This window comes from Calidris pugnax, unplaced genomic scaffold, assembly GCF_001431845.1.
Source record: "Calidris pugnax isolate Ruff unplaced genomic scaffold, ASM143184v1 scaffold28, whole genome shotgun sequence".
Taxonomy (NCBI): domain Eukaryota; kingdom Metazoa; phylum Chordata; class Aves; order Charadriiformes; family Scolopacidae; genus Calidris; species Calidris pugnax.
Window position 1 is genome coordinate 14,948,912 of NW_015090842.1, and position 10,298 is coordinate 14,959,209.

The 10,298-nt window shown below is 44.4% G+C and overlaps 1 protein-coding gene across 2 annotated transcripts; it reads right to left on the reverse strand.

Moving 5' to 3' along the window:
- Window positions 1-737: 737 nt before the first annotated feature.
- LOC106888396 lies at window positions 738-9,927 on the reverse strand. Of its 2 annotated transcripts, none has more exons than XM_014942604.1 (4): window positions 5,533-5,714; window positions 3,612-3,711; window positions 2,924-2,994; window positions 738-2,013 (listed from the first exon to the last, which is right to left on the reverse strand). In XM_014942604.1, the coding sequence occupies exons 1-4, from the start codon at window positions 5,707-5,709 to the stop codon at window positions 1,690-1,692; spliced, it is 672 nt and encodes a 223-aa protein (XP_014798090.1). In that variant the 5' UTR covers window positions 5,710-5,714; the 3' UTR covers window positions 738-1,689. The 2 variants fall into 2 exon arrangements, 1 of the variants encoding a protein (XP_014798090.1); XR_001412108.1 differs by lacking the exons at window positions 738-2,013; window positions 2,924-2,994 and adding exons at window positions 8,546-8,634; window positions 9,249-9,927 and having other exon boundaries at window positions 3,577-3,711; window positions 5,533-5,682.
- Window positions 9,928-10,298: the final 371 nt, after the last annotated feature.

Genomic DNA, 10,298 nt, shown 5'->3' on the forward strand with positions numbered 1-10,298 from the left:
AGGAATTATGGCCAAATCTACATATCTTTAGCTGTGGTTTATAGCATTTACCAGCCGCAGGTTTTTTTTGAACCGCGGTGGATTCTGAGGACATTTGCAGTTATTGTAGCTCAGGGGGTTTAATATCACGAAGTGCCACAAGATGGCACTGATTCCGAGGCCCCTGAGCCTGGCCACCCCCCTCCCCTTGCCCAGGCACCCCCTGTGCCATTGCCGCGGGTGCACTTTGGGTGACTTTGGGCATTTTTTACTAACTAGCCCGCGGCTCCAGCACCCCTCTGCTGCTCACGCTTTGTTTTGTTGTAAGCGGTGCCTATGAAATGCTGTGACCCTGTGACAACAACACAAAGCTTTGGGATTTCCACAGGTTTAATTTTCTTACGTAATATTTGATGGCTGTTTAATTGGGGTTTTTTTTAAGGCCTGAGCCCAGCCTTACAAACAGCAAACGAAGCCCGGATTGCGGTAAGTCCACCAAGAGCTGACATTTTTATTCATTGCTAAATTGGGTGAATTCTTATCAAAAGGTAGAAACCAGCACCTCCTGTACCTTAGCACAGACACTCCCCTCTGGACTCTCCAGCCATTCCCAGGGGGTTCACACCATCTCCCCCCATTTTGCTGTATCAGGGAGCTGGTGTTCTCCTTCTGACCGACCCGTGCCTCTCTGGCTGCCTGTCGCACCCCGAACGCTGCTCCCGTGGCCCATGTGATTGATGAGTCGCAATAACTGCTTTTGAGTCCCTTTGTTGTGACACTGGTTTCCAGTTTCACACGTGTAATGAATAGCCTTGCAAACATAGCGTATTATTTCATCCCTTTATTAAGTCATTTATTACACTGCAAGTTCTTTAACTGCATCAGAAAAGTTTCTGGATAAAACCAATTTACCGTCAGCAGGGTTTAACACACTGCTCTTACATGGATTGCTTTTCAGTAAATCCATACATTACAGAACCTGCCCAACACTAAAACAATAATCTTTTCATTTAACAAACTTCTTGTCACATTAGATTTTTATTTTGCTTGGAAACTGAGTTTTTTCTGGTTACCAAAAGGGAAAAGGATCTCTTTTAAATGCCCTTCTCATCTATGGCCACATGCTGAAATACTACAAAAACTGTCTTTCTTTAAATACAGGATGAATCCCACACTGGGCTTGAATCACACTGTTAGTTAAGGGAAAATATAGAAATAAATACAGGCAGTAGAGTACCAACACAGAACAGATGTTTACATTGAAACATATGTCATTCAGCTGTTAAAAACCAATTCAGACACCAACATATCAAAGGCATATTACTGACATATGGTGTCTGACACGCTTCCACAAACGGATCCACACGCTGCTTTGATGACAACCATGCAAATTGTATCTTTCCATGTGAACAGTTTATCAGGGGAACAGTCAGATTTGTGCCGGTACAGGAAGATGTATTTTGGATTTCTTCTGGAGGACGTGCTGTGTGGTAACCACACAGTACCACCCATCAAGGAGAACGTGTCTCAGATCATTCACTCCCTCTTGTTCCCACTCAGACCCAGGGTAAGACCCACCAAGCAGGGTGGCTTCCAAGTGAGGCCCGGCCGGCCGGTGGTGCTGCACGGTGTTGTGTTACAGCTCCAGGGGACAACCCTCTTCTGGGACAGCCACCTCGTCTCCAGAAGAAGGGTCAGGGAGAGCACCCTCTACACCACCCAGACCAGGTTGGTTTTTCCCTCCGCAGTGAAGATCCTCCCTGGTTCCTGTGGTCCTTTAGCCTCAGTAAGAATAAAAAACCCAAGCAGAGTCTCTGCGTCAGTTGTCACAGCAGAGTCCTCGTTTGCTAGAACCGCTCCGTGCCACGTCACTCGTCTGACAAAGGGGCTGCAGGAACTGCTGCTGCTGAGCAGCTCTCCCAGAGCAGGCAGAGTGACTCGGACACAATGGGCTGCGCCCAGCGCTGTCTCAGAGCTGACAGCTTGGTCTCCTCGGCATATGGCTGGCGGGTCCAGCACACGGGAGGGTACTGTCTGGCCACAGAAGAAATAGGTGTTAAAGCTTATTAATATTAAGGGGATCAGTCAGGCTAACATGGGGCTACATGCCAAGGTACCCAAGTCCTGTCTAGACTTAAGCATGTTTCAGTGGAAAAACCATCATTTCAGGTGCTGGGAGAGCTTTGCTGGCCAAAATTCGAGGTACCAACTTGGAGGCTTTTGAGGGGCCCCCAAGGTCAGATGTAGGGTTAAAGGAACTTTTACAATTTCAGCACCTAAATTTTACCTATGTTCCTTTCTAGAAAGTCGTCAGGGGGCTGTTGTTCAGCTCAGAGCCTCGGAAAGCAAGAATAAAACAAGCAAAGGCCATAGTGAAGTTTACACACAGATATCAGTGGAGGAAGGTCAGGCTGCTGGGAGAGATTCTACTGTGCCTCCATATGTAAATAGACAAGGAACACACACACACACACACACTTCCATAAAGCCAAATTACCCTTATTGCCTGCACTTCCCCTAAGAAGCTCCAGTTCCAACCCTGAATTCAAGTGCATGGGCACTACCTAATTCATGTAAGTATTTTTTTGTGTTGGATATCTAATGTATTTTTGCATCAGAGTATCCCCAATTCTAGCAGTTAATTCATGATTTTAAATAAACACCATTCAACTAAGGAGGGTTTCCCATGAATGCACTAAATAAGAGGAAATTCCAAGGTGTTATTCCTTCTCTGGCTATGTTTAGAGCCTAACGGGGTAGACCTGCTGGTCCCACTGAGGCCCAGACGTGGCCTTCAGCTCACGTCCTGTCCCTTCAGAGCACACGGAGCACCCTGCCCTCCTCCCTGGGGACACGGGTCCATCTGCTCCCCAGCCCAAGATGCTGCAGACGGGCAGCACACACTAACCCCCCCAGCACACACACCCCAGCCAGCTGGGCTCACCTGAAGGTGCTGGTTTGATTGCAGGAGGTCTGCCTTGATGTCTTCTGTACTTCTAGTTCCAAGCTTTCTGCCTTTAAATAAAAATACTGTTAGTGTTTATAGAATTTCCACAGTTTATTTTATCAGCCTCTCCCGTGTGTCCTCTCTGGTATAGAAAAAGGAAAAAAAAAAAAAGCCATACACTGTCTTCTAGTCACTAGTTGGTCCTCCTTTAAGGACCTTGTAAGACATTTTTTGTGTATTGTTTCCCTGCATATGTGGGCAGCTTTACTACTTCATCCCCCTCAGGACCACTTAACAACATCAGCAAAGCAATTAAGTGTAGTTTTCAGGAAAATGCCAGAGGCATTACACTGTCTGGATGGGAGTCTCAACCCAATTATTTTCAGCTAGTTGTGAACTGTGGAAAGTGGACTTTACTTCATTATAACTTCAGTTCCCACTGATTAAAAGTCTAGTGTGTTACAGACGGTAAGGAAAAATGAAACAATTAAACTTTCCATCAATAAAATTGCTGCATATTCTTCAACATAGGGGTTTACTTCTCTCCAGAGAAGTGATTAAAATGAACTGATTGAACTATAATTTGATTGACTGAAGAGCCTCGATCCATTGCACTAAAGCTTAAATTCCATCTTATTGCTCTATTTAACTCCGAATATAAAAAATTACTGGCGGTCTTGCAAACCCCTTATGCAGTCATCCAGCTGAAATTCCTTGCTGCTGACAGGCTGCCGTAGGTTCTGTTCTTTCTCTGCTGCGTGTGCGCGACTCACAATGGATTGATGCTGAAAAAGACACGATGACACTTAAGAAATCACATTAATACAGCTTTAAAAAAATTAGAAACGGCCTGTTGTATTCTCAGCTATCTTGTATCTGTTACATAATTGTTTGGGGATTCTGAACTCAACCACAGATAAAAGTTAATCCAAGAGACCGGAGAGAATAATTGCCAGGTTACATACAGCTGTTGCAGCAAAAATTAGCATAGTCTCCTGACTCAAAATGTGGCCGTGAGGCACCTTCCCACTGCAGAGCTGCCTTCAGCCAGGTGCAGGTCACTGGATGCACAGGGCTATGCGTGCGTACGCACGACTCGCGCCTTCCAGGAGCTCCTGGAGACACATTTAGTCTGGTCTCGAGGGCAGGTTGCACTGGCCGTGACTCAGGACGCCTGGATCCCCGTCCAAAAACCATTTATTTGGATCTGGGGCAAATTTAAAGTTTGCTTAGTCCAGGAGCCTTCATGTCTACAGACAGAAGAATGTGCTGCTGGAGTCAGGGCTCCTATCGCACAGTGACGTCTTACGAAAGCCAGCTCAGAAACAATGAGCTGCTCGCTTCTGTCAACAGATTGCTATCATGTTTTGAGAGAAAAATACTTAGAACGCTGTTCCCCCTCTGAAAATTTAATTGAAATGCCATTTCCTATTACGAGGCTGCCCCTATGTTGTATGACACCTGCTTTCTCTAGTCCCACCTTGTATTTTGAAATAAAACACAGTTATCTGACTAACAACTGCACACCAGTAACGTTGAGGAAGAATATATTACAGTGTTAAGTTGAACAAAGACCACATTATATTGGTAATTAAATGAATGTGGCCAAGATGTGCAGATAAGGATGGGCAACAGCTGGGTAAAAATACTTAATGCACTTCCTCAAACACCAAAACCTCAAACTCCAAATGAAGTCAGTAGATGTTTTTCCACTAACATCTCCAAGACCCAAGGCCTGTCCTCCTTGAGCTGTGATATTTACTACTGGGCTCAGTCTGCTGTTGAGCTTTGCACTTCTGGCTGTGGCTGATGTACGAGCCTGGTTTCCCAGCTAATCAGGCCATATATGTGATTTGTACCCACACCAACCCTTGGACATTGCCAATCCCAGTTTTACAGGGATTTCTGACCACAGCCAAGGGCTACTAATTCACTGTGTTCTTTGGTCTTACTGTTTAAGCATAGGCTATAGCACAATTCTTCACATTTGTTAGCCGAAAGCTACCAAGACCGTACTGAAGTCACCCAGGCAATATTGATCAGATAAAATGCTGTCTCCAGCTGATCTAGAAGGAACACCTTTGACAAATTATACTTGGCACTTAATGATAATCTTGTATTATCGGCCTTTTGTTTTCTCTTTGAGTACCAGTTACTGTCAGTGTTCCCTCTCCTGCACCCCCTGTACATCACACTGGATGAAGAGGTGCAGCTGCAGCCGCAGCAGCGTTGAAGGGGCACCGAGGGCACTGCGGAACCAGCGGCTCAGGTGTCTCTGGAGGCAGCAGGACGCTCCCTCCCTCCCTCAGCCCAGCTTCGTGCACACACACCACAGCCACACAGGGCCCCAAACGGCTGAGATCCCCACTCCATGCCCATTTAATCTTCCAGTTCTTACATAAACAGACAAATTCTCTCAGTTATAATAACATCTTTGTCTGTATAAAAGCTGCAGAAGGACGTGTTGTGTTTGAAGTCATTTCTATCTTATTTTCTTGCAGGACAAGAAAACATGAAAAGAGGAGCACCAAGTGTGAAACTTGCCTGGAGATTTCTCTTATTCCTGAATGACAAGGTGGCAGGGATCTTACAAACCATTTACTCACCTCTCTCGGCGCTCCCACATCCGTGGCACCAAGCAGAGCCTGGGAAGGGCTGTTTGTCACGCTGGCACGAGGCACAGGAGACGTGGGGAGTGTGCAAACAGTGTCAGGAGCAGGGCAGGACCTTCCTCCAAGCCCAGCCTGTGCAGGCACCTGACGGAGGAGGAACAGCCATCTCATGACCTACGCAATTGCTTAATGTGGCTCCCCAAAAAAGCATCAGCACCAAGAGTTCCAGCAGACCACGCTGGCCTGGCACACCAGGGAAAAAGGGAAGAAGGATTCAAGCTGGATCCATTTCCGTATCCCTGGGTCTCCTGGCAGACCCACAGGAATAACCTGCACAGCTACTGCGAAGAACAGCACTTTGCTATAGACACTGCAAATCACACGTGACCTCTCTGGCCTTACCCTCTTAGCAAGAGGCATCAGGGTCTTCTGGTTTTCACCAGCAAGTTAATTTCAAAATTTCTAATTACAAAAATATATATAAATGTCTTAGCCAGCGGATTTATGTTTGAAAAATACAGCACTTTAATTACAGAGATATTGTAATTCTCAATTTTTGAGGAAATGTGATTACTGCAATTTCTTCATTAGGTTACAGTTTCACTATTTAAGAAAACATTATTTAAAAGGCACAGTGTTATCTGTTTATTCTACACTGTTAAAACCCCAGCAAACATAAGCAAACACTTGAAACTCTCTTCCTAGCAACCAAGGTCTTTCATCACAAAAGCAGCATCTTTGTCTTTTTTCTGTACCTTGTATTAAGCCAAATTTGTAGTTTGCAGCCCTTCAGGCCATTCAATAACCATCAAATTCCTGGAATATAATTTTAGGTGAAAGTCTGAACCAGTGACTAAACCATGTCCTTGTTCACATTCTAAAAAAATTTATTTGGGCTTTTTTTCAAACACACCACATGAGTAACAAGAGTGCCCTCAGCTTTAACGTTACAGGAAAACGGTCTATCACACTCCCCAAAATGACTCTGGGCCAGAATTCCAGACTGGATCCCTCCGAATCCCTATTTGAATGCCTGTGTCCCCACTACTTACATGTAACACTATGGTCATGGGGCCAGATTTTTCAGAATTCTGTGTATCCTTTAGTTCCACTGACAGAAATATTAAAAAAAATTAATTTTAGGCATTAAGCTTCTTTACATTTACTAACCTGATGCGTGACTTAACCCTTCAAATTACCAGCAGCATTTTACCAAGTGCTGCATTTCTGCAATCCCCACTGCACCGAGTACAAAACACAGATGATACTGATTACTCCCTTGGGATTTAGCTCTGGCTTTAAAGGCTGGGATAGCAGCGATGTTTTTACTGGCGAAACGTGGTTTTTGGATCTCTTAAGATCTTTGCAGGATGCTGAGGATCAAAAAAAATCCAGAAAATACTTACACTAACAGAATCCTCTCCTCCTCTGCATCCCTTCTTACATAAGGGCAGGTTATCTGAGGGAGACTGATAGTCTCCTTGCTAAGTCTTCAAGAAAATCAGAGGAGCAACCGGGAAATCTGTCTTCCATGGGAAAGATGAAAGACAGCTAAGTGAGAGGATGTGTCCTTCTCCACACGTACAGTTTGGTCAAAGAGCCGGCGCCGCCCCCGGCCTTTTCCCAGAAGAGTTCAGAGACAACTGTCCAGAGAAGTACCCGGTCTGCCCAGCAGCTCTGCGAACAGCGGGACGCGCTGCAGCGCTCTGGGCTGCTGCAGCCCTGTCATTCCAGTGCCTCCCGGGTCAGGCGAGTGCATTACATTAACACTGTTCCAGGCAAAGCACAAGGGCTGCCAACAGAACGGCGCAGCATAATGATGGGGTGGGAGGGGTGGGCACGCGCCCAGACACTACATGGTTGGAAGGAGCGGGGAGCCTTGATGTGATGCTGACTTACCTGAGAGTGCCCAGTGCAGGTTATCAATCACACACACCTCTCAGCAGACTGTGTGCCTGTTCACCACCACTTCAGTTTTTTCATAGCTTAGTTCAAGATTTTCATTTGTTTCACCCCTAATAATTTATTTATGAGCTTAGGATTATTAACAATTTGAAGCTTCATTACAAACTATCCTGGGGGAATCTCACCTGCCTCATCCCATTAAATTATTATTCCCTAATATCTAATTTACATTTAATAAGACATCAATTGAACATCAATAAAATAATAATGAATTAATAAACTATAGGTTCCTGGAACTACTAGTAGCTTAAACATGTAAGCAAACGCAGCGCACAGTCTGCAGGTCACTGTCAAATCTCTCTGAGAATAGTTGTCAGAATCATTTAGTATTTAGAATATGACAATAAGCCATGAAAATATGTAATTGCTATGGTATTGAACTAATTCTTATGATAACTGTGAACCACACCAATCTGTAACCTTCAGTAACCAAGTGTTGTATGTAAGGCCATCCTGAAACACAACAAATGCCTCAGGGACTCCACTTTTCCATGAAATGGCAAACGAATTTTTTGGGTACTTATTTTTTTCTACTTTAACATTTTTTTATATAGAGAAAGTTAAAACACATCTGGGTTTGTTTTTTTTTTTAACTGACAATCTTCTGCCTAAGAACACTGAAACAGCCTAGTTCAATATTGCTGGGTGGGTGTTCTGTTTTAACAAAATACCGACCCACAGGACGAGCTTTGGTGAATATTTCTACCTAGACAGAAGTGGCCTTATTTCACCCTGGGGCATTCTGGTCAAGGCCCTAATCCTATTCCACCCTGTAGCTCCACAGTGCTTTTTATCACCAACTGGGGACCACTTCCATGTACATTCCTGGGCTCATACCAGGAAGCCACATGAGGCTTCATGGAGGAAGGTGAAGCACAAGACTCACACTTTTCATTTTGCTTTTTTTTTTCTTCACCAAGTTCTTACGTACTTTTCTTTATAGTTCAAATTTTACCAGGCTTGAAAAAGAGCCTTAGATGGAAAAGATGACCACGTTGTCAGTGTCACGCTTCTCTGTCCCCGTCCACTACGTGCCACTTACCCTGTTCTTCAAAACGATCCCACTGAAGTCAGTGGACTCCCTCAGCCCCACACTTCAGCAGGATTTACGTGAGGGTGTTACATGCCCATCTGTGGAACAGAAGCCAAAATACTGTATTATCCTTCTATGTCCAGCTGAGATTTTATAATATTCACTGACACTCCTTTTCTTTTCATCCACAGAACATTTGTCTTTTGCAACTGTTCATGTCCACTGTTTGGGTATCTCCATTCCACAAGCAAGGACTGTACGGCCAACTGGCCTCAGGCATCAACATAGGTTCATGCAAACATTACGGTCCCATTTGAAACCTTAATGCTGCCCGGGATGGTTACAAGTCCGTGAGATGTGCTGTTCAAACCCCAACATAGAGAGGTTTCAATTTAACATTTTAAAAAATGAGCAGTTCTACCACTCAGAAACACTCAAGAGACCCCAAGCAAACACTCACATCCTTAACGTGTCTTTTAACCGGAAAGGATTCATCACAGTCCAGAACCAAGGATGTCTCCTTCCTGCGCAGACCCAAATATGTTCCTTTTCTGGGGGGCACTCTCAGAATGAAACGATGACAGGTTTAACACAGAGAGCATCTGCCCACAGCTTTGAGGGATGGGTCTAATTTTAGGACAACCTGCTTACTGAATATTCCATTTCCTCTCATTTAACCACACTCAAGTTTTGAAAGAAAAATACCACTCACCTCTCTTTTTAAAAAATTTCCACTATGGACTATTTTCACTGCCCTCATTCAATCAAACTACTCGCTGACTTGAATAGGTATTTTTCTTGAGTAAGACAGGATAAAGCCTTCAGTCTCGGGGCCTTCTTTGCAATGGAACCTGTGAAAATCAAAATAAATAATGTACACCAATTCACCGTTCACGAGTACAAAACCAGTCCCCAGAGTGACAGCTATCAGTTCGTCTCCAGTGAGAGCTGTGTAACCTCTCCTGTAAACATGACAATGAATAATGATCAGTCTCTTACACCTCTCTTGTGGGACAGACCCTTAATTATGGCTATTACATTATTAATTGATTCAGAGAAGTCTACATGGCTAAAGCTGCATTCTCCTCTGGACATCAAAGACAGCATTAAAACCCTGCTTAGGAACGCTCCCCAGGAACATCTGCTGATGTTCCTCCCAGCTAAGGAATGCTCTGCTCTAGACAGAAAGCACACAGCTTCAGCTCGCTGCCTCCTACTCCCGGACGATAAGGCATCCTACAAAAACTGATACACCAAGTAACTTCCTGACCACGAGGCTCGCGACACAGCTACACTACAACAGTAGGACAAATGATGACTGTGTAACACAAAATTGAACTAGACACCACCCACTAAGGCGCTGTACCACCAGCATCTACGACTGCACCACAAGCAGAGCCGTAACATTTTAATTTTGTACGTGTAGCATTTATGGGCATCCTTCAGGGATAAACCTAACTCGGCAGGTTTCTCCAGTCAATGCGGAAGGATGTCTATGCAGGTACCCCAAGGAGGGAACAACAGGGCAGAATCAAGACTTCAGGTTTGCACCAAGCAATGAATGATTCACAAACACTTTATATGTAGGTAACACAAATCAATTCTTACAAGGTAATTACTAGAAAATTAATGTAACTGCCTCTCAAGAGGATTGGTGGAGAATACTGTTATCTTCTGCTGGTTTCTAGATGCAAGCTAATGCTGAGGATGTGTAACAGGTGATGATACACAGTATGATAATGCATTTGCATATGTAGCGACA

Coding starts and splice junctions, on each gene's coding strand:
- LOC106888396 (XM_014942604.1), bottom strand. CDS start 5,709: ATGAGATGGCTGTTCCTCCTCCGTCAGGTGCCTGCACAGGCTGGGCTT. Junction 2,995..3,611: donor GCTGGATGACTGCATAAGGG/GTTTGCAAGACC, acceptor TTTTATTTAAAG/GCAGAAAGCTTGGAACTAGA. Junction 2,014..2,923: donor AATCAAACCAGCACCTTCAG/GTGAGCCCAGCT, acceptor TTCTGTGGCCAG/ACAGTACCCTCCCGTGTGCT.